The following is a 25,400-nucleotide window of genomic DNA, read 5'->3' as shown; positions in this document are numbered from 1 at the left end:
TACAGCAGGGAAAAATCAAACCAGGGTGTATACTGAGCCCAAAACAAAGGTTCCTGGTCATTAGGCTGTTAGATTAGTAAGTGCAAGTGGTAGAATAAAGCATGCTCAAATTTTATGCTTGGGTCTCTGTAAATTTATCAAACCTTTAAATTAAACAAGACGAGCTAAAGAAATGCCTTAAGCAGAGCGAGATAATTGGGAATTGTGTCGTTTCTTTTACCATTTTTGTTACCCAACTTATACAATGCCCAAAGTGCTAAGCAACACTACAAAAACACATTTACATGAACACTGAAGACCTGGGGAAATGAAATCCAACAATTTTATTTTAATGAGCTGTATTTTCTAAATTTTGTTTTATTTTTTCCTGTTTTCATACAGTATTGAAAACAAAACGCGGCACATTCACATTTTCCCGAGGAACTGTAAAGATGATCTCTACAGGGATAAACGTTGTAAAGCCTGAAGCTCAATCAACTGATGTTGAAAACTCTCAAAGGGAGTAAAGGCTTGATCTGAATGGTCTAAAACATGTACTGTAATTTAATAGAAGAGATGGTCGTCTTAATATTTAATGATTTAAAAGAACTTCCCAGTCCATGCGAAGAGTACAGTCCAATAATAAATCAAGTTTCTGAATGCATTTTATGCTACATATGTGTATACTTTGCGATCCTCAGGTGTTCGTGCCAAATATTCTCTCTCAATGAGTCCTTCGATACGTTTTTTAATAACAACTGGACTTGGTAAGAATCGAGCCTTCAACTGCTGAGTTACCTAAAAGAGAAGGTTAAATAAAAAACACTAATTCCTACCAGAAAATTAAAAAACAAAACCAAAAAACATTTCTATATAAACACACAAAAATTCTTATTTTTGAGTAGAACTGATATGTCATTTTAAGACTCAGCTCAAACTTTACTAATTTGATTATGAACATTAAAAATACAGAAAATTAAAAAGGATTCTATTTGAAAATGTAATGTATGGCTAGAACATACCTCCTCACATCAGAATGTGAATGCTAAAGTGGATTAACAGACGAATTAGTTGAAATATACTAGTATGAATTTATACCACCGTATAGTTTAACCCATTTTGAAGCTATAATCTAATGACTTCTGGGTTACTCTCCCAATTCACAGAATTTGGGTAGCATAATGTGTTTAAAAGCACAAACTCGGGACTCAGACTTGCCTGGATTCAAATCCCAGCTCTACGACTTACTAGCTCTGGGCCCTTGGGAAAGTTACTTAACCTCATGAAGTTGTTGTGTATATTAAATGAGTTAACAGATGTGATGCTTTAGAATAATGCCCAGTCCATAGTTAAGTGCTACTGTTGGTATTCTTTTCTCCAACAGCTGTCGGGATTCTAGGTATTGTGACATCGGTAATAATACAACAGGAACTACAGCAGTAGCCGAAATCTGACTATGCACTATGTATCAGTCAGTTTTGTTTATATTTATTTATTTAATGCTCTTAACCCTGCAAAGTAGGTTGTCTCGTTTTACAAATGAGGAAAATAAGCCAGAAAGGAAAAATGATATGAACAAGTAGTAAATAGAGCCAGAAGAGATGAGAATCTACATCCTCCTGCCCCTGAAGCCCATGCTTTTCTCACTAATCCAGTTAGTGATCTTGCAGATCACTCATCTAGCCATAAGCCAGCTTCTCTTTTACTAGTGTTGGATCAGTTCATTTCGAAGGCTACAATGGATTATTAACTCTTCAAAGTCGGAAACGTCAGCACTTCACTCCCCAACTAAAATCCATCACTCTTCTAATATTATCACTCCAGTATCAACAAATTTGTTCTCAACCCACTTGAGACCCTGAATCAATCCTCTGGCCCTTTCTTCTAAGCTATTAATAACTTCTTTGTCTGACCTCACCTCTTTCCTTCATAAAAGATCACCTGAGCTGCACCCCCAACAGTACCTTCAACTCCCTGACTCCTTTGGTTCTGTTCCATAAGCACCCATTCTACATTTACTACATCACCCAAAATCCACTACTCGGTTCTTTATTGAGTAAAGTTGTCGTTTTTACACCTTTTGTGTAGACCTGGGGTCCACAGGCAAATACAGCCCGCTGCCTGTTGTAATCCCTCCTGGAACACAGCACACTCACTTGTTATCTACGGGTGCTTTCATGCTGCAACTGGCCATTTAAAAAAAGGTTGCCAATCTCTGGTTTAGGCTGATAACACAAATTTACAGCATTCAAGGTCAGCAAGTTCTCAAGCACCATAACCTCACACCCTGTTTTACATAAGAAAAGAGGCCATTTCAGTTTGAAATTCCTCAAACTCCCACAACCTTACATTTATCCATTTGTCCATTTATCCATTTGTCCATGGCTTGTTTCCATGCTTCATTCCACCCACCCCTGCACCCAGCCCTGGGTTCTCGGGAAAGGTATTTGGTAGCATCCCTGTTAACACATCTACCACCTACCTGTGTTCTCTATACAACCCTCTCGCTTTTCTTTTTCTAGACTCGAGTACATCAAGTAACCCCTCATCTCATTTTTCTTCCCTTTTGTTTTTAAGCATCTCTTCTTATCCTTAGAATATAAATATAACTCAATGTCTTCCCATCTAGAAAAACAGTACCCAGAAGCCCTCAACTCAACACTTAATCCTCTAGTATTGCTCTCTGTGTCCTTCCCACGAGCCAACACCTCAAAGGAGAAACCACTCACTTGGTGGTTTCACCTCCATTTACTTCTCAAGGAACTGCCATCAAATGTCTATTCTTACCAGTCCAATGAAAACGGGAAAAACTAACCAGTCACCTAATTGCCAACATGTCTTAAAGGTTTACTTGTTTTGGTTTTTTAATGATTTTTTTAAATTACTGACTGACCACTCACCTATAATTCTCTTCCTCTGCCATGTGATACGAAGTCAACTTATAAAAAGTGGTATTAGCTGACCCGTGGAACACAGCAGCACACTGCCCCTCCCTTTTCAGTTAAAGAAACCAGCCTCTACCTGGCCAAGCAAGCAAGGGTCTCAGAGTCGTCCTTCACTCCTCCCTCTCATTTCCCACGATCAGTCAATAAATGCTGTCAATTTCACTTCCTATGTGTCTTCATTCAGCTCTCTATCTTCAACCAATACTTTATTCGGCCCTAATCACCTTGTTCCTCACTATTTCAATGGCTTCACAATGGTCTTCCCCTCCTTAGTTTCCTAACTTTTACTCAATAAATAAGCCATTAATTTTTAGAAGTATAGGTAGTTTGTTTTACATCAAAGTACTAAATAGCAGTGAAAAGCTTTTTCTTTATTCTTCATGTGACAATATTCTATTATTATCTTCTTTACAAACATATTAGTTCTTAAAGTGTGCACATATTTTGATGCATTGGCTATGTTTAACTATCAAGCAAGTACCATGCTTTTAATAATGTGTTATTTGACTATGGTTTTCTAATTTTAAGATTGTATTTTAAATTAGCTGAATACAGTACTTTCCTAAATTTAAATAGTTAAAGTAATTTTGTCTTTTCTACATTAATCCAGTCCGGAAGTGTCCTCACCTCTGCTACTAACACATTGTGCTGCATCTTCTTCCTAGATTTCATTATCCGCACTATAGCAGCTTCTATCTCATGTTTTCTGTCGTCATCTACTTTCTGCCTCGTTTCTTTCCTTTCTGGGTCAGATTCACCTTGTTTGGCAGCAACTAAGAAGAGAAATAAAGACATTTACCATGTGATTATGATGTAAATTTCAAAAGTAAGGAAAAATGTTTGTAAGCAAACTTAATATAATTTACTATTGTCAAGAGAGAAATCAATGTCAACCTCTGAATATACACCACACATATACTTATTAATTAAACACTCAAAAAGTGCCTAATTCAACGTTTACTTTAATAAATATTTAAATAATTAACAAGCAGTGATATAAAAATTCTTCAATTCTAAATTATTCTTTTTAAATATTAGGAGTTTAATTTTACAGAGATAATAAAACCAATTTTATTTTTATAGAATTCAATGACTCCTTTCCTAGAAGAAAAACACTAGCTGGATATATTTAGCAGTAAAATTATCAGTAAATAGTTTTCATTGCTTGTGACTTCCAGAGGTTAACTAGTATTTTACCACCATGACTCCAAGTTAAACCTCACCAAAAGTACCTCAAACAGGAGAAATGTGAGGACTTTAAGAGGAGGAAAGAACATGTATTGCCAAGATTTAGTTAGCTAAATAAAAAATTTAAAGTACCACTAGAATGTCACTTAACTCCGTAACAATTCTTTTGTACCTCTCATCAATTATTCAACAATTTCTTAACATGTATCTTGGTAATTATTAAGTGTCATAATCTCAATATGACTAATGCAAACTATATTCCACTCTTTAGAAGTCTTACTGTTATTCCCTATAGTCTTCAAGGCAACTGCTAAAGAATTAAGTATAAAAGTCCCTTTCTCTTATAACTTTGCTCTAATTGAAGCAGCAGGGAAAGATTTTTTTTGTTTATTTGGTCATCAATAGGAGATAGATGTGAAGTTTCTGGAGGGAGAAATTGTAAAATTACAAAGAACCATATGCAACATTGCTGACTTAGGCCTGGGCACAACCAGGAGATAGCAGACTGTACAATTTAGAAGATCATTTTGGTGTGCATATTCATTCAGCTGTTTCTAATTAGAATCCCTTGGTTAAGAATTCTGCTTCAGTATCTTCTCCCAAGTTAATCAATACCTTAATAAAAAAGAGTAAAATTAAATGCTCAACTAAAGAAGAAAAATGCTTTTCTTCAAAAATTCAATGTCATAAGGGGAAAAAAAAGATAGAGGCACTGGATTAGATTGAATAGAACTAAAGAAACATTAAAATCAATGTAATGTGGAACCCTTGACTGAATCCTAGATCCAAAAAATAAGATATGAAAGGCATTTTTGAGATAACTGTGGACATGTAAATATGGGTGATATATAAATGTTTGGAATTATTAATTTTTTGGGGTGTGATACAGTATTACAATTATGTGGTAAAATCTTAATTCTGAGATAGGTATATGCTCAAGTATTTAAGTGGGAAGTGTTATAACGCTGGCAAATTAAGTTAAAATGATGTAGGAAAGGAGGCGGAGTCAAGATGGCGGTGTGGAAAGATGTGGAGTTAGCGTCTCCCCACGACTAGGGCACCTGCCGGCTGCTGGTGGGGGACTCTCATGCCCAAGGAGACGGGAGGAACTGCAAAGTGAACCAGTAGGACACAGGGGGACTGAGGGGGGGAGGAGAAGTGGAGGCCAGACAGGATCGGCACCCCTGAGGCCAGGTAGGTCAGAAGACACAGGCAGGAGGGACTCACCAGGAAGAGTGGGAAAGGAGCCTGCTGAGTTCCCAGGCCAGTCCCCTGCCCCCCAAAGTCCCCTCCAGGCCACGTAGGTCCTTGGGGGCACAGGAGGGAAGCCCAGGAGATCAGGAGGGGCCCTCCCAGACCAGAGGCACAGGAGAGAAGAGGAGGGCATTTGCCCCACCACTTGAGCCCAGGAATCCTGCTGAGCCCCTAGGTAAGGCCCCCTGCCCTCTGAGACCAGGTGTGGGGGGCAAGCCTGGGCCCCTTCTGTTCCTTGAGCCTAAGCTCCACCCCCCACAACCCCCAGGGCCTTTTCCAGCCCTGTGGGTCCTGAGCATAGGCCCTGCCCACCACCCAAACCTCGCTCTTGCTTAAGCAACCCCTCCACAGCCAAGGCCCCTATCCCTTTTTCTTTTATCTCACCACTGGACTGACAGAGAACCTCAGACCCCAGGGAATATTCATCAGAGTGAGGACTCACAGAGGTCCTCAGCTCAGCACGAAGACCCAGCTCTACCCAATAAGCCTACAAACTCCAGTGCTGGAAGCCTCAGGACAAACCAGTAAGGTAGGAACACAATCCCACTCATTTAAAAAAAAAAAAAAAAGAGACAGCAAAAAACATGTCATGGATGAAGGAGTAAGGTAAAAACCTAAAGGGTCAAATAAATTAAGAGGAAATAGGCAACCTACCTGAAAAAGAATTCAGAATAATGACAGTAAAGATGATCCAGAATCTCAGAAATAGAATGAAGGTACAGATTGAGAACATACAAGAAATGTTTAACAAAGATCTAGAAGAACTAAAGAACAAACAGAGATGAACAACATAATAACTGAAATGAAAATTACACTAGAAGGAAACAGTAACAGAATAACTGAGGCAGAAGAACAAATCAGTGAGCTGGAAGTCAAAATGGTGAAAATAACTGCCGAGGAGCAGAATAAAGAAAAAAGAATGAAAAGAATTGAGGACAGTCTCAGAGACCTCTGGGACAACACTAAACTCACCAATATTCGAATTAGAGGGCTCCCAGAAGAGGGAGAGAAAAAGAAAGGGTCTGAGAAAATATTTGAAGAGATTATAACTGAAAACTTCCCTAACACGGGAAACGAAATAGTCACCCAAGTCCAAGAAGCACAGAGTCCCATACAGGATAAACCCGAGGAAAAACACACCAAGACACGTAATCATCAAAGTAAAAAAAATTAAATTCAAAGAAAAACTATTAAAAGCAGCAAGGGAAAAAACAAGAAATGACATACAAAGGAGTCCCCAATAAGGTTATCAGCTGATTTTTCAGTGGAAACTCTGCAGGCCAGAAGGGAGTGGCAGGATACACTTAAAGTGATGAAAGAGAAAAACCTACAACCAAGATTACTCTACCCAGCAAGGATGTCATTAAGATTCGATGGAGAGGGCTTCCCTGGTGGCGCAGTGGTTGGGAGTCCACCTGCCGATGCAGGGGACGCGGGTTTGTGCCCCAGTCCGGGAGGATCCCACGTGCCGCGGAGCGGCTGGGCCTGTGATCCACAATGGGAGAGGCCGCAACAGTGGGAGGCCTGTGTACCACCAAAAAAAAAAAAAAAAAAAAAAAAAGATTCAATGGAGAAGTCAAAAGCTTTTCAGACAAGCAGAAGCTAAGAGAATTCATCACCACCAAACCAGCTTTACAACAAACGCTCAAGAAACTTTGCTAAGGGGGAAACACAAGAGAAGAAAAAGACCCACAAAGACAAACCCAAACAATTAAGAAAATGGTAATAGGAACATACATATTGATTATTACCTTCAACGTGAATGGATTAAATGCTCCAACCAAAAGACACAGACTTGCTGAATGGATACAAAAACAAGTCTCATATATATGCTGTCTAGAAGAGACCCATTTCAGACCTACGGACACATACAGACTGAAACTGAAGGGATGGAAAAAAGATATTCCATGCAAATGGAAAGAAAGCTGAAGCAGCAATACTCGTATCAGATAAAATAGACTTTAAAATAAAGACTGTTACAAGAGATAAGGAGGGACACTACATAATGATCACAGGATCAATCCAAGAAGAAGATAAAACAATTATAAATGTTTAGGCACCAACACAGCAGCACCTCAATACATAAGGCAAATGCTAACAACCATGAAAGGAGAAACTGACAGAAACACAATAATAGTAGGGGACTTTAACACCCCACTTACACCAATGGACAGATCATCCAAACAGAGAATAAGGAAACACAACCTTTAAATGACACAAGAGACCAGATAGATCTAATTGATATTTATAGAACATTCTACCCTAAAGTGGCAGAATACACTTTCTTCTCAAGTGCACATGGAACATTCTCCAGGATAGATCACATCTTGGGTCACAAATCAAGCCTTGGAAAACTTAAGAATATTGAAATTGTATCAAGCATCTTTTCTGACCACAATGCTATGAGACTAGAAATCAATTACAGGAAAAAACCTGTAAAAAACAAATACATGGAGACTAAACAGTGCACTACTATATAACCAAGAGATTGAAGAAATCAAAGAGGAGATCAAAAAATACCTAAAACAAATGACAATGAAAACACGACGACCCCAAAAGCTATGGGATTCAGCAAAAGCAGTTCTAAGAGGGAAGTTTATAGCAATAGAATCTCACCTCAAGAAACAAGAAAAATCTCAAACAATCTAACCCTACACTTAAAACAGCTAGGGAAAGAAGAACAAAGAAAACCTAAAATCAGTAGAAGGAAAGAAATCATAAAGATCAAAGCAGAAATAAATGAAATACAAACAAAGAAAACAATAACAAAGATCAATAAAAGTAAAAGCTGGTTCATTGAGAAGATAAAACTGATAAACCTTTAGCCAAACTCATCAAAAAAAAAAAGGGAGAGGACACAAATCAATAAAATTAGAAATGAAAAAGGAGAAATCACAACTGACACTGCAGAAATACAAAGAATTATAAGAGACTACTGCCAACAACTATATGCCAATAAAATGCACAACCACAAAGAAATGGACAAATTCTTGGAAAGGTACAATTTTCCAAGACTGAACAAGAAAGAATTAGAAAATATAAACAGATGTATCACAAGTAATGAAATTGAAACCATAATTAAAAATCTTCCAACAAACAAAAGTCCAGGACCAGATGGCTTCACAGGCGAATTCTATCAAACATTTAGAGAAGAGCTAACACCCATCCTTCTCAAACTCTTCCAAAAAACTACACAGGGAGAAACACTCCCAAATTTATTCTACGAAGCCACCATCATCCTGATACCAAAACCAGAAAAAGATATCACAAAAAAAGAAAATTATAGACCAATATCACTGATGAACATAGATGGAAAAAACCTCAAGAAAATACTAGCAAACAGAATCAAAAAGCACATTAAAAGGACCATACACCATGATCAAGTGGGAATTATCCCAGGGATGCAAGGATTCTTCAATATATGCAATCAATCAATGTGATACACCACATTAGCAAATTAAGGAATAAGAACCATATGATCATCTCAATAGATGCAGAAAAAGCTTGTGACAAAATTCAACACCCATTTATGATAAAAACTCCATAAAATGGGCATAGAGGGTACCTACCTCAACATAATCAAGGCCATATATGACAAACCCACAGCAAGCATCATACTCAATTGTGAAAAACTGAAAGCATTTCCACTAAGATCAGGAACAAGACAAGGATGTTCACTCTTGCCACTATTATTTAACATAGTTTGGGAAGTCCTAGCCATAGCAATCAGAGAAGAAAAAGAAATAAAAGGAATACAAACTGGAAAAGAAGAAGTAAAACTATCACTGTTTGCCAATGACATGATATTATACGTAGAAAATCCTAAAGATGCCACCAGAAAACTACTAGAACTAATCAATGAATTTGGTAAGGTTGCAGGATACAAAATTAATGCACAGAAATCTCTGGCATTCCTCTACACCAACAATGAAAAATCAGAAAGAGAAATAAAGGAAACACTCCCATTTGCCACTGCAACAAAAAGAATAAAATACCTAGGAATAAACCTGCCTAAGGAGGCAAAAGACTTGTACTCAGAAAACTATAAAACACTGATGAAAGAAATCAAAGATGACATAAACAGATGGAGAAATATATCATGTTCTTGGGTTGGAAGAATCAATACTGTGAAAATGACTATACTACCCAAAGCGATCTACAGATTCAATGCAATCCCTATCAAACTACCAATGGCATTCTTCACAGAATTAGAACAAAAAATTTTACAATTCGTATGGAAACACAAAAGACCCCGAATAGCCAAAGCATCTTGAGAAAGAAAAACGGAGTTGGAGGTATCAGGCTCCCCGACTTCAAACTACATCACAAAGCTACAGTAATCAAGACAGTACGGCAGTGGCACAAAAACAGAAATACAGATCAACGGTACGGGACAGAATGCCCAGAGATTAACCCACGCACATATGGTCAACTAATTTACGACAAAGGAGGCAAGAACATACAATGGAGAATAGACAGCCTCTTCAATAAGTGGTGCTGGGAAAACTGGACAGCTACATGTAAAAGAATGAAATTAGAACAATACCTAACACCATAAAGTCCAAATGGGTTAAAGACTTAAATGTAAGACCAGACACTATAAAACTCTTAGGGGAAAACATAGGAAAAACACCCTTTGACATAAACCACAGCAAGATCTTTTTTGATCTACCTTCCACAGTAAGGGAAATAAAAGCAAAAATAAACAAATGGGACTTAATTAAACTTAAAAGCTTTTGCACAGCAAAGGAAACCATAAACAAGACAAAAAGACAACCCTCAGAATGCGAGAACATATTTGCAAATGAAACAACAAAGGATTAATCTCCAAAATATACAAACAGCTCATGGAGCGCAATATAAAAAAAACAAACAATCCAGTTTAAAAATGGGTGGAAGACCCAAATAGACATTTCACAAACGAAGACACACAGATGGCCAAGAGGCACATGAAAAGATGCTCAGTATCACTAATTATTAGGGAAATGCAAATCAAAGCTACAATGAGGTATCACCTCATGTTGGTCAGAATGGCCGTTATCAAAAAATCTAGAAATGATAAATGCTGGAAAGGGTGTGGTGAAAAGGGAACTCTCCTGCACTGTTGGTGGGAATGTAAACTGATACAATCACTATGGAAAACAGTATGGAGGTTCCTTAAAAAACTAAAACTAGAATTACCATATGACCCAACAATCCCACTACTGGGCATATACCCTGAGAAAACCATAATTCAAAAAGAGACATGTACCCCAATGTTCACTGCAGCACTATTTACAATAGCCAGGACATGGAACCAACCTATATGTCCAATGACAGATGAATGGATAAAGAAGATGTGGCACTTATATACAATGGAATATTACTCAGCCATAAAAAGAAAACTGGAGTTATTTGTAGTGAGGTGGATGGACCCAGAGTCTGTCACACAGAATGAAGTAAATCAGAAAGAGAAAAACAAATATATATTAACACATATATGTGGAATCTAAAAAAAAGAGCTAGACATAGAAAATGGACTTGAGGACATGGGGTGGGAGGGCGAAACTAGGGCGAAGTGAGAGTAGCATCGACATACATACACTACCGAATGTAAAATAGTTGGCTGATGGGAAGCAGCTGCATAGCACAGGGAGATGGGCTTGGTGCTTTGCAATGACCTAGAGACGTGGGATAGAGAGGATGGCAGGGAGGCTCAAAAGGGAGGGGATATGGGGACATGGCTAATTCACTTTCTTGTGCAACAGAAACTAACACAGTATTGTAAAGCAATTATACTCCAATAAAGAGCTATTTAAAAAAATATTTTAAAAAATGCTGTAGGAAATATATACATATATGAAGGGAGAGAGGGAGAGCACGAGGGTGGAAATAAGGGTGCTTGAGCAAATGTGGCAAAATTTTAACGATTATCTGTTAGAGCGTTTTTCACTTTTCCTGCAGATGTGAAAATATATAAAATAAAATGGTGGAGGGAAAAAAACTTTTTAACAATCCACTTGGTTCATCTAAATTTGGTCACCTAAATTAATATACTCCAAGATAAATGGGAAGATTGTGGTGATACACACTGAATTATGATGTTTTTAAAAATGTGAGGGCAGGAGCTCACTCCCAGAGCCTAGCACAATACTCTCTGCATTTAAGAAGAGCATAACAAGGGTATGTGCTGTGTAAGTGGGTACCTAAGTATCTAGATGTATAAGGAGGAAAGGGACAGAGAAGGTGAGTGCTGGTGGTGGGGAAGGCTGTCAACTATAGAAATAACTGTAAAATACAATGAATCTAATTCTTTTCAAAGGTTGTGTTATTTGAGTAAATGCTTTTCAGTTTTTGCTTGAATGTCTATTACTGACCACAGTAAAAAGCAGCATAAGTAGGTAAGATCAGCCTCTCTGAATATTTGATTACGAGCCTGAGTACTTTCTCGAAAAGGCAAACATGTATTTTGACAACTTTAAAAAAACTATGTGGTCACAATACTTATCACCAGAGAGAAAATTTTAACTTCTACAAAATATCAGTAAGAGCCAAGATAATCTAAGCACCATTTCAAAATGAAAAACATTTTTCTTTACAGAATTTTACAGCTGAAAAGAACTTTAAAAGGTCATCGAGTCAAATTCTTCATCATGTATAACTATATTCCTATTTTAATCAGATCTAAAATACTACACACACACACTTAACACCAAAAATTAACAATCTATGAAGAAGACTATTTTTTTGATAATCACAATAATATCTGACAATATTTGCAGGACATGATGGAATCTTGCATTACAACAAAGACACTTATTTATTTAGGATAAAGCAGGGTGAGGCTGGGTATTTCAGATATGTATCACCATATATCCTCCAAATCTGAGATTCAAGTAAGTCCTGATATCCAAAACCCATTTCTGCCCAAAACTATAGTCATATGTCTTGTACTGGGAGAAGAAGAAATTTTATTCCATGACCCTCCTTAGCACAGTTCTATTTTTAATATACATCTGTGTCCCAAATATATGGATCAATTTTGGTGATGAAGATAAGATACAATGATAAGGTTTGCAATGATGGGACAAAGTAGTCAAGTCTGTAAAGACAGACCACTCTGCTTTGAAAAGAATATCCAATTAGGGTCAAAAAGAAAAACAAAAGTATATATAAAATGTTCTTGAATCAATATATTCTGGCAATCAATTGTATATTTAACATTAAAATAATTTTAAAAAGACTTTATCTTTTATTAATATATAATGTAAAACCATTTTCAAATCAGAAAATTGTAGTCATTTAAAAAGTTAATCTTACTGTACAGACATATTAGCTGTAATGGACAAACTAGCATTGGGAAGCTTATCTAATACTAGTTTTGAAACCAGGTAGCAAGCTACATTAGTTTTAAAAATCAGCAAAGGTAAAGTGCCTTTTTTCCTCCTTAAATGCATAGAAAATATACACCTTACATTGCTAAATATACAATAAGTAGGACGTTTACCATCAACCTAAAAAAAAGCTGTACCAAAATCTGTTCACAACAGGGTCATCACTGGTTTTAAGTTAGAGAGAGAATATGGGTTTTTAAATTTTGCAACTTAGAAAGTATTTATCAAATATAAATAGTTGCATTTAAAGATTAAAATTTAAATAGGTAACTCCCAATTTTGAGAAATCTGTAAATGCTTTAAAATAGACATCAGTGACTATTAGTTAACCAGTTAAAAACAATTATAAGTATTAATATGTTCGTAAAATTATATTTCACTTGTAGAAAACCATATGGAAATAAATACTTGTTCACATTATGAATGACTTTTTAAAATGCTTACTGTACTTGGATTCAACTGCATTTTGACAGGAATACATATCAATAAAAGTGCTTTATTTCTTAAGCCTATATGTCATGCAGCACCAGAAAAGCATTACTTTTTAAAAAATAGAAATCCAACAATTAAGAATTTTTTTAGAAAGAAGAAATATATATAATTTTTTTAGAGAGAAAAATATAATTCCAGATACCTGTTTGAATCTTGACTCTGTGTAGTTTCGATGTGAACTGATCATTAACTGTAAATATGTGACCATTTTCTATTTCCTTTGACTTGGGTTCCTTTGTGAGAACCCGCTGTGTTGGTTTACCACAGGCGAGGGACTGCAGGGCTCTAACAAGTTCTCTTTCAGGGATATCTGTCTCTTGTTGGATTTCCTGAAATTTCATCAGATTAACATAATTAGATTTTTTGAAAGATTAATTAGTAAGTAAAATTGACCAAGCAGTAATTAGAGAGGTAATTCCATTAAATAATTTACAACAAAGAACTTCCTGACTATTATGACTCTAAAATCTCACTTATTTGAACAAATTAGAGAAAAAGGTAGTTCAAATTACAAAATACTGAGAAGACATGTACTTTTTGTTTCAGAGATATAAAGCGTAGTCTAAGAATGTCATCCAGCAGAGATTATTAAGTGACCTGCTTTAATATTTAGGTAAAAAACAAAGTGTTAATCAACATATGACTGCTAATTTTATAAATACTCTACAATCATCCTCTCAAGTTTATCCATACTACTCTTTTGCTTAGCAACTTCTTTCCTAGAAATAATCAAAGTAAGAGTGACCTAAGGTCTTCTATCATACTATCAAAATTTACAATCCAAGTTGACCATTTTTACTGCCTGTATAACCAAATTAAGAAAAATTTTTTTTAAATACTTGATAATTAATACTAAATATGAAAAGCAACATGAAATATGTTTTGAAGTGCAGGTGATAATTTTTGCTACATTATTATGGCATGAATAAAATGTAATACTGAAAAAAAAATTCAGGAAAGCGTGAATCTGTAACTTTTAAATTCATTATATTCTTTTTATGTCAATGGGACAGTAAGAGAATTGTACATGTATATGATTTAGTCCCTTCACATCTACAGGTACTGTATGGTGCAGCAAGTCTTCATATTAGGATACATCATTTTGATTCACATTGTATAAAGCTGTTTTTTTCTCAAAAGGAGCTCAGGAAGAGTGGGTATAAAGATGGTGTTATTCAGAGTATGTAACTGATCTGGAGAGAGTTGTTCTCCCTTACACAAGTCTATGAAGAACAGTTTAGGCTTTTCTAAAGGACTGTCAGGTAAGTGAAACTGAAAGAAATGTGACCTTTAGTGATGACGATGCATATTCCTTTGCTTCAAATGATCTCAGTATGTCTACATACTTTAGACATATAAATGTTAATCCCACCATATTAAATAGGTGCTATTAATAATTAGAATGTTAACTGTAATTATTATGTACATGCTAAAAGTGACTTATTTACATGTATTATTGTTTAACCATAGTCAAAGAACCGGAAATACCTTCTTAGGTGGTATTTTAACAACTACAGATCATTCCTAGAGGTAGCTACAGATCTTACTCAAATTACAACGGGGTTATGTCCTAGTAAACTCATAGTACTGAATAAGCTGAAAATGCATTTAATGCGCGTAACCTACTGAACATCCTAGCTGAGCCTAGCCTACCTTAAACATGCTCAGAACACGTACCTTAGCCTATAGTTGGGCAAAATCATCTAACACAAAGCCTATTTTTTATAATGGTGTTGAATATCTCATGTAATTATTGAATATTGTACTGAAAGTAAAAATCAGAATGGTTGTATGGGTACAGAACGGTGATAAGTGTATCAGTTGTTTACTCTTGTGATCACCTAGCTGAGAGCTGCAGCTTGCTGATCCCAGCCTGGGAAAAGATCAAAATTCAAAGTACAGCCTCAACTGAATGCGTACTGCTTTGTGCCATCATAAAGTTGAAAAATCTTAAGTCAAACCACCATAAGTCAGGAAATGTCTGTACTGCAATTCAATGTTCATCCTTCTATGCCATTTTAAAAAATACATCTATATATACACACACACACGAATACAAATACACATATACATGTATGCACATTAACATACTTACCTGTACACTAGTATTAGTGTTAAATATAAACAGGATCACACCATATGAATTCTTCCATTAATTTCTTGATGATTTTGCATGTTTGCTTAACGACGTTAAAGCTACAGGGAATTCCATAGTACTGCTCTATCACAATATGGAGATTGAGATTGTATCCAATTTTGTGATGGAGCATGCATTTCTGCCTGAGTACAAGAGCTAGGTTTCTGAAACAGATTTCTAGAAATGTACTTGTTTCCTCAGAGTTATAAAGATTTTATAGACATTAACAAACTGCCTTTCAAGTTTCTTAACTATTTAACTTCACAGCAGTTGTAAGTATTCATTCTCTCTACCTTCAAACACAGAACTGGCTTTTTCTTTTGCCTATTGGGCTAAAAATGTTATCTCATTATTTTAATTTGTACTTCTATAAGCAATAGGAGAAAAAACCATCTTTTAATGTTTACAAGATATCTGTAACTCTTCTTCTGTGCTTTATCTATTCGTATTCCTTCCACGTTTTTCTATTCAACTGTTTTTGTATCAATTTACTGGTGCTCTTTACGTATTACAGTTTTCAATACTCTTACTTGCTGTAAATAATTTCTCCTAGATTTTTTTTTTTTTTTGGGGGGGTGGTATGCAGGCCTCTCACTGTTGTGGCCTCTCCCGTTGCGGAGCACAGGCTCCGGACGCGCAGGCTCAGTGGCCATGGCTCATGGGCCTAGCTGCTCCACGGCATGTGGCATTTTCCCGGACCAGGACACGAACCCATGTCCCCTGCATTGGCAGGCGGACTCTCAACCACTGCGCCACCAGGGAGGCCCTCTCCTAGACTCTTTATCTTCTCTTTTAACTTATTTCATCATTTACATGTTTTATTACTTTTTACTTAGTTAAATCTGTCAGTCTTTTTCTTTGTGGTTTATGTAACAAGCTTGAAAAAAGGCCTTACTTATATCACGCTTATCATTGTTTTTTTCTATTACATTTATAGATTTGTGTTTACATCTACCTGGAATTTGATTTTACATTTGATATGACATATGGAACTAAGTTCGCCATACTATTCTCCTTCCATTCCCACAAATGAAGTAGCAGTTATTTTAATTTAGTTTATTAGAAATAGTAAATATATCGCATTCCAAACACCTCTCTATATACTAATCTGTTTCTGGACTCTCTATTTTGTTCAAATGACCTATTTGTCTACACATGTTAAAAACAATTTTAACTTTGAGGTATGTCTGGGTATTAAGACATACGCCTTTCCCTCTTACTGGGCCTTCCCATCTCCCAAATCCCTGCCCCTCTTTGCCTATTCTTGTGCATTTTCTTGCCCAGATAAATTCTGGGATCAGCCTGTCAAGTTTCACAGAAAAGAAATCTTCCGCAGATTTGGACTGACATTTCACTGAATTTATAGGTGACTTAAAAAAAAAAAAAGTCCTTTATAACACATAGCTTTCCCTTTCAGGTACATTTACCCTTCCATATTCTTTTCTTTTATTGCCTTTTTCGATTAAGTCTTCTACTTTTTGGGTTAGAATGATTCCTAGAAAGATTATGATTCTTATTAAAACATCCTTTTTCTCAAGTCATTTTCAGATTAATTCTGATGTAGATAAAAGTTGACTTAAAGTAAGTATGATTTATAGAAAAACTTTTCAACCAAACTCTCATTTCTCAGTTGATTATTATAGCTGACAATCATACTGTCGACAAACTTTGTCAGCTCCTGATATTTATAAATTTTATTCCTTTTTCTTTTCTAGTGTGTTAATTAGGACCTGCAGAACAAGGCTGGATAGCAGTAGTAAAGGCAGGTATCCTAAATTTTTCCTAACCTTAATGGGAAGGTGTCTAACATTTTACTACTAATTACTGTTTGCTTAGGTCTCTCATTTAAAGCTTAGGTCTCTCATTAGATACACCCATATGCCATTAGGCATTTCATTCTATTCTTAGGTGGCTAAGAGTCCCCCATCTGCAAATAAGAAGTGGGGGCTGACTCTTCTCGTGTGCTTTTTGCACATTTGTGGAAATCATTGATTTTCTCCTTGAAATGATGTCTGGTAATATAGCAGGTGATCAGTTAATTTTATTATTATTATAAAATCTCAGTAACTATCTGTTAACAAATTCCTTCTTTGTATTCCAGGAATAAACCCTGTTTGGACAGAGTGAATTATTATTTCAATAGACTGCTGAATATAACTTGCTAATAATATTTTACTTAAGATTTGTGTATTTATTTTGAATAACCTATAGCTTCCCTTTCTTTTTTGTATTTTCCTTGTTCAGTTTTAGTAATAAGGTTATGCCAGCCTCAGATATTTCCCAAGAACAATTTGTGTATTTTGCTTTCTGAGTTTAAAGTTCCCTGTATAGCTTTCAATTTTAATTTGCTAATTGTGTTATTCAAATCTTCTATATCCCTCTTTTTTATCATATAGTCAATGAGTACACTTGTGAGGGATTTCTGTAACTGTGGAATTGTCTATTTCTCCTTGTACTTCCAACCATTTTCCTTCATATATTGTTATGCCACATTACTGACATAAGTTCTCAATGAAATATCAATTACCACTGCTGTTTAATGGTTTTCTATTCAAATTCTGTCTGACATGAATTTTGCTACTGTCTACAATTAGCTTTTATATTTCAGACTCATTCTCAGAAATGTTTGAAAAGTATAATAAACATTCAGAAAAATGTATTAATATCCATACCTCTTTCAAAAATTAAATGCTATTACTAAAAATCCAAGGTACAGATTACCACTATATGTATTTCCGTATTTTAGCTGTTCTAAATCACAATACGGACTTCATTCCAAAAACTATATAAAAAGAGGAAAAAGCCTGAGTAGCCTGACTACTATGGATTAAATGTGACACTACAATAAATGTCACCTTTTGTAGGCAGTCTCCAAGATGGCCCACAATGATCCTGGTATGTTTTAACCTTGTGTGGTCCCCTCACTGCACCAGGGCTGACTTGAGTGACCAACAAAATAAGGAAGTGACAATACGTGACTTCCAAGGCTGGGTCATAAAGGCACTGCAGGTTCTTCCTGGGTCTCTTGGATCGCTTGCTCTAGGGAAAGTTAGCCACCAGGAGGCAAGGACAATCAAACAGCCATGTTTGGTAAAGCCCATGTGGAGAGAAACTAAGACCTCTTACCAACAGCCAAAACATACTTGCCAGCCACGTGGAAGAAGGCGCATACCGATAGCATTTTCCAGCCCTAGACGAACATTAGACAACTAAAGCCCCAGCTGACATCTTAAACTCACGAACGAGTCCAAGCCAGAACCACCCTGAAAGCCCCTCCTGAATCCCCAACCCACAGATACCACGAAAGATAATAAACTGTTAGTGGTTGTTTTAAAACGTGAATTTGAGACCTGTTGTGTAGCATTAAATAATGAATACACCATCTTACTGAACTTATAAAGAAAGAATATTCAAAGATAAGAGATCAGCTTCCTTTAGTAATTACTATAGTTAAATACTTTTAACTGTCTCCTCTAATTTGTGGCAATTTCTGTAAAAGAGATGTCTAATAAAACTTATGCGGCAGACTGACTATAAGGACATAGTGTGAGTAAAGACAAAAAACTTCATGTGCCTTTTCACTATTCCCTGGTTTGAGATGCAAGTAGCCAGAAGGTTTTGGAGCCATAGGAATGGCATTTTACATACGCCACTTATGCTCAGGCTTCTGGTTTGTGACTTAGCTAAAATTTAAAATATTACAGGAATTTTCTACTTAATTTTACCTTCTACCTAAATCACTGCTCACTAGCCTCACTGATCGCAAGCTGACTGGGACAAGAAAAGGAAGCTTGAACCACTAAAATTACTAGCAATTCCAATAATGGCTTAAGAAAATCAATTTATGTTTTTGTTTATCCATTTTTGCCAGCTCTTTATAAAGTAGGACTCTGAAAACCAACTGCAGCATTTATCAAGTAGCTTATTTTGTTTAAAATATATTATCCATGAGAACAGCAGATTAAAACATCCAAGCTGTTAAAGATAATTCAATTCCACCTGTCTGAAAAGGCTTACAATGTTTGGGTAAGGTACTCAATACTTACTTAATCAATATTCTTTAGAACTCAATCACATTTAACTTGTGCTTGAAACTTAAAGTTATTCCCTAGGTAAAACACGCCTGGAAATTTATAAGAGCAAAACCTCTTGGCTTAGCCACTGACCTAAAAATAAAACACTTATGTTTCAAAATATTTCCTTGAGGTATATCACATAAAAACAGTCATCTCTTAACTATATCATCATCACAAAAAGGGAATATGGAGATGAGTATTAAAATAGGCCTAGAATTTAATCTTGCTCTTCATTTCAAACCTAAACTTATTTCTTCCTATATTCATTCACCTATGTCTGAAAATTGATTTTCAGTTAAGTATAAATATGGCTATAATTCTACAGCTTTTAAAAATATTCATTCCTTATCTTTAATTTAAACTTACTAAAAATCACATGATCTTCATTTCAACTCCAACCTACTCATCAAAGGTATGGGAAAAGACTAAATGAATTTAATTCAATCAAATCATGACTTAATGGGAGAAACAAAAAGTATATTATAATATATATACTCTAAGAAAAAAAAAGAAAGTTGACACTATCAAAATAGTGTAAAATTAGCATAAGGATAGACATAGAAATTAATGAAATAGATCAGAGTGTGCAGAAGTAGACCCACATACATATGGTCAACTGAATTTTTTTTTTTTTTTAAATAAAGGGCTCAAAGTAATTCAAAGGGAAAAGACTAGTGTTTTGGACAAATGATGCTGAAATGAACAACTGAATACCTACGTGTGGGGAGGAAATAATTCTTAATCCTTACCTCTAACCATACCAAAAAAATTAACTTGAAATTGATCATAGGCCTAAATGTAAAAGCTAAAACTATAAATCACTTAGAAGAAAATCTTTGCAAACTTGGGATAGCCAATAATTTCTTAGATATCAAAAGCATGAACCATAAACGTAAAAAAGTGGCCACTGGACTTCGTCAATATTAAAAAGTTCTGCTCTTCAGAATATAACATTAAGAAAATGAAAAGGCAAGTGACAGACTTTGAGAAAATATTCACAGAACATAGATTTGATGAAGGATTTGTATCCAGAATTTGTAAAGAACTTTTAAAAAACCCGATAAAGATATGAACAAAGAATTCACCAAACAAGACATAAGTGGCATATGAACAAATAAAAAAATGTTCAATGTCATTATTAGTCAAGGAAAGAAATTAAATCCACAATGTATACGTACAATTACACACCAGCTAAAATGGCTAAAATTTAAAAGACTGACAATACTAAATTTTGGAGAGGATGTGGGGCAACTAAAACTCTCCTACACTGCTGGCAGGAATGTAAAATGGTAAAAATCACTTCAGGATGCAGTTTGGCAACTTCTTTAAAAAGTTAAACATATAGCTCTATTCACTACAGTCTAAATCTGAGAACAACCCAAATGCCAGGTGAGAATCAGAAACAATTGGTTAAAATTCACATAACCAGCCCATACCTCAAATGTGTATTTTTCTCTATTATTGAAGAGCATTAATATGGTCATCTGGAAAGTGGAGACTTGCAATATATGCTTCCGCGTATTAGAGCCAGTTACTTGTGCCCCTCCAACACCAACTTCAGATCCATCTTCCTGTTTAATTTTTTAAATATAAAAATAGAAACAAGATATAATTATCTCCCAGTAACTTTAACAGTATATTTGAAAAATAAGTTCTGTAATGCCCAACCTCCCCTTAATAAAATGATATAAACTCATTCCTATATAAAAAGGAAATGTTATTTTAAAAGCGTACGTGTAAATATGTGTGTATACATACACACAAAGTCTTTATTTAGGACTGTCCCATTTTTTTCCATTATGAACATTTTAATGTATCTGAGCAAGTAATGAGTAATTCCTTATATTTATAACTAAAATTATGTTAACAGTACACAATGGGATAATAATGGACTTATAAGATGCTACTGCCATTATACTACTACCCTAAAGTAGTATTAGGTTTCTTTCTGTGTGGTCTGATCATGGTAAGATTTCAAATAATAGCACAGGGTGGGGAGAAAAAACCTCTGCCATCCTTGAAGCCTATTCCTGCTCTATGATTTAGAAGTACAAAGTAGAAATCCAGTCCTCAATAATTAACATATGAATTATGTTTTTAAAACCTACTGATCTGTTTAATAAAACCTCAAAAGATAACATGATTATTTAGGAAAAAAACCCTCTCCTTTAAAACAGCAACAAGAAAGCAATAATTAAAAGCTGAGTTCTTCAGTATGTATCCTTGACCTTCCCACTTACAGTTAAATATATAATAGTGTCAAACATTATTCAACTAACTGAACTCTAAGGACTATTTCCCACTTCAATTATATATAAAAATTAGAACATGTATATAGGCATCTTCAACAATATTAAAAAAAAAACTTTGGTGTTGCAGTGACAAGTAAGATTTTAATTAAAATATTTAATGAAACTGTTATTTGCTGCCAAGATGACAACTTAGGTATTTTTAATGTTTTTTAGAAGCTTTTTATTATTTTGCCATTTTAAGCCAAATGACCCTGATTTGATTTATACCAAGCAATGAAGTAAATTATTACTCTAAACCTCACAATTTTACATATAAAAAAGCAATTACTTCTTTAAATGAAGGCACTTCTCTAGTGTATTGTTTTTTTTTTTTTGCAGTACGCGGGCCTCTCACTGTTGCGGCCTCTCCCGCTGCAGAGCACAGGCTCCGGATGCGCAGGCCCAGTGGCCACGGCTCACGGGCCCAGCCGCTCCGCGGCACGTGGGATCCTCCCGGACCGGGGCACAAACCCGCGTCCCCCGCATCGGCAGGCCGACCCCCAACCACTGCGCCACCAGGGAAGCCCCTGTATTGTTAATTTTTAAATAATCACTTTAGCAACATTTTGTACATTTCACAAATCTTACGTGTTAGCTTTCCCGGTTTCAATTTATTGGAAATAAGGATTATAGGAGACTGAGAATTTTGAAAAGGAACTCATGGCTTTGTATGCCCTCAAATCCATTATTTTATGCAATATTATCTCAAATCTAATCTTATAAATAAAACGTAATTATATTATTTATTCTATAAGGAAGGCTACTGGTATAGTCTTCATATTGTCAAATGAAGTTAGCAACTAAGGGAACAGAAATCAATAAATCAAAGCCGAAGTTTCCCTCTTTTTAATATTTGAAACAGGTAAGGAAATAAAAGAAATAATTTATCCAAGTCAACAAAAATCACAAATCACTTCTGCAGACTAATTTTAAGTTACTTAATAAAAATACCTTCAAACTATTAATATTTACCTTTTTAACTGGTCCATAAAAGGTGGCATTGAGATCTGCAGAACCCATATGATGTTGGAGTGTGAGCTGTCGACCACTGTGTTTGGCTAAGTAAAACCTTCAGCAAATCAAACCAGGTTTTTGAGAATCATGTAATTTATATATGTGAAATTATAAACTACCAACCCTTAACAAACATATATGTAAGGGAGACTTTAAAAGCTAAACAAAACCTTAGGAATCAAGTTCAGTTCCAATTTTTTTTTACAGAAAAGAAGCCCTAAATAAGGGGTGGGGGTGGCTGGGTGGGAAACAGACCTAAGAAACTTAGCTAGATATTAAGTGATAAAGGTAGCACACTACTTTCTACCAGTACATTTATTTGCCCCTGGCTGCTGCTCAGCCACCGCTGTTTATACGACCTCCTTTCTCCATAGTTAACCCAATCAGCAAGTCACCCCAAGCTAGTGTCAGACATCAACAATACAAAATATACTCCTAACCATGCACTAATGCTGAAGAAAGCAGATTGATATTCCTCTGAAAAGTTTATGCAATTCATCCTTACATATTAAATGCATAAAGGATAACATGAGATTTAAAAAATGGAGTATATACCCCTTCAATTGGGGACACTACTGAATGCTCAAATTTATCTAAATTCTGGACAATTTGTACTTAGAAATACAAAGTTTGATGTACATTTACCTTCTGAATATCTCAAAAGCATGTCTTGGTGCTGGTGGGATGTTGCACTTTGGTGTGGCTGACTGAGTGGGCCAATAACCTGTTGTGAGCACCCGAACTGTGAGATCAACACCACCTAAAGATACCTGTGGAAAAGAGAAGAAAATGTTCCCCCCTAATTAGCTAGGATGTGTTATCTGTTCCATACAGACACTGTGTTAGAGTTATCAAAGTAGTTATCTCCATATCCAACATTCAGCAAATAAAACACATCTTCTTAAAAGTTCCACTCATCCAATGTTTTCCTAATTTTAACTATCCTGGCACATTTATAATTATTGCTTAAGATGCTAAATTTACAATACTGATCAAAGTTCCTAGCATATGAACAAAGTCTTACTGGTGTCATTGGAAAGTACAGAGATTTTGGTCCTCAAGATTTTTTTCAGATAAAATGTCAAGGGGCCATTATCAGTATCATTTTAGGGGAAATTCTAGAATAATACCTTTCATCTCAGCTTTTAAACATTTTTACCATCTTAACACAGAAACAACACATTTCTAATATCCCAGTCACATTTCAACTATATTGACCATAACCTCCATGTTTTCACATGCAGCTCACATTCTAACAACCTCTGCACAGGACACTAGATCCAGTTCTACACAGCAGGTGCTCTATAAGCATTTGCATAATGTTTGACTACCTCTACAAAATATATGCTAGCATTACCATCACAATTAGATATTTTTTCTTTTTAAATAAATTACAATTTTAAGAAAACAAAAATAAAACACATCAGAAGAAATTCTAAAGGGGGAAATATCTTTATTTTTAATATTCACAGCTTGTTTTAAACCATTATTCCATTTTTATGTAACCTGGATGATTTAGTGATAGAAATTCTTTAAAGAAAAAAATGAGTTTATAAATATCAAGAAGTATTCCACACTCAGATTTCTTCATAAATATCTAATAAATGATTTACTCTATTTTAAAGAAACTGAATCCAGAAAGCTTACATGACACATAGGAGAGATGATCACAGCAGACTCTTAGATGATGAATGGAGAAGGGGCTGAGAACTGTTTGTACACTTGTAATTGGGAAGGGGGTCACAACTTGGTTCAATCCACCCAAGACAATGAAGTCTTTCATCTCTTTTCCCATATCTCCACGTCTTGCTCCCTAATCTTCAAGTCTTTCCTCAAAATGTCGTTTTTTAAAGGAGGCCTTCCTTGACCACTCTTCCTTGCTACAGATTTCCTCTATATCTCCTATCACCAGCTAAGGTGCTATGTAATTACTTATCTTGTTGATCTGTCTCCCAGATTGGAAAGTAAGCTCCAACATGGCAGGGATTTTTGTCTATTCTCTGTTGTATGACCAGTGCCTAGAAAAACGCTTGGCACAGAAACAATGAGTTATTTGTTAAATTAAAAAAAGAAAAAGAGGGCTTTCCTGGTGGCGCAGTGGTTAAGAATCCGCCTGCCAATGCAGGAGGCATGAGTTCGAGCCCTGGGCCGGGAAGATCCCACATGCCAAGGAACAACTAAGCCCGTGCGCCCCAACTACAGAGCCTGCGCTCTAGAGCCTGTGCTCCGCAACAAAAGAAGCCACCGCAATGAGAAGCCTGCACACCGCAACGAAGAGTAGCCCCCCGCTCACCACAAATAGAGAAAGCCCGTGCACAGCAACGAAGCCCAATACAGCCAAAAATAAATAAATAAAATAAATTTATTAAAAAAGAAAAAGAAAGAACCTCAAGGAACTATTACTCTAATAGTTTGGACCTTTTCTTTCTACCTCTCTTAGTAATATATATATATATATATATATATACGTATATATATATATATTTTTTTTTTCTTGCGGTATGCGGGCCTCTCACTGTTGTGGCCTCTCCCGTTGCGGAGCACAGGCTCTGGACGCGCAGGCTCAGCGGCCATGGCTCACGGGCCCAGCGGCTCTGCGGCATGTGGGATCTTCCCGGACCGGGACACGAACCCGTGTCCCCTGCATCGGC

At 35.8% G+C, this 25,400-nt stretch overlaps 1 protein-coding gene across 2 annotated transcripts in view; it reads right to left on the bottom strand.

The window, feature by feature from the left end:
- Window positions 1–304: 304 nt before the first annotated feature.
- Window positions 305–25,400, bottom strand: part of CUL3 (cullin 3) — a 96,786-nt gene continuing 71,690 nt past the window's right edge. For both annotated transcript variants that reach the window (XM_029224959.1, XM_029224960.1), the window contains 6 exons: window positions 23,395–23,519; window positions 22,708–22,804; window positions 20,881–21,015; window positions 13,374–13,560; window positions 3,552–3,697; window positions 305–777 (listed from right to left, as the gene is read on the bottom strand). In XM_029224959.1, the coding sequence (XP_029080792.1) occupies window positions 646–777; window positions 3,552–3,697; window positions 13,374–13,560; window positions 20,881–21,015; window positions 22,708–22,804; window positions 23,395–23,519 (822 nt within the window). In that variant the 3' untranslated portion in view covers window positions 305–645. The remainder of the gene's footprint in view (window positions 778–3,551; window positions 3,698–13,373; window positions 13,561–20,880; window positions 21,016–22,707; window positions 22,805–23,394; window positions 23,520–25,400) is intronic.

The sequence above is a fragment of the Monodon monoceros genome, unplaced genomic scaffold (genome assembly GCF_005190385.1).
Source record: "Monodon monoceros isolate NGI ecotype Baffin Bay Population unplaced genomic scaffold, NGI_Narwhal_1 Super_Scaffold_16, whole genome shotgun sequence".
In the NCBI taxonomy this organism is placed as follows: Eukaryota; Metazoa; Chordata; class Mammalia; order Artiodactyla; family Monodontidae; genus Monodon; species Monodon monoceros.
Note: the sequence above shows the minus strand (reverse complement) of the source record. Positions and strands in the feature narration are given on the sequence as shown.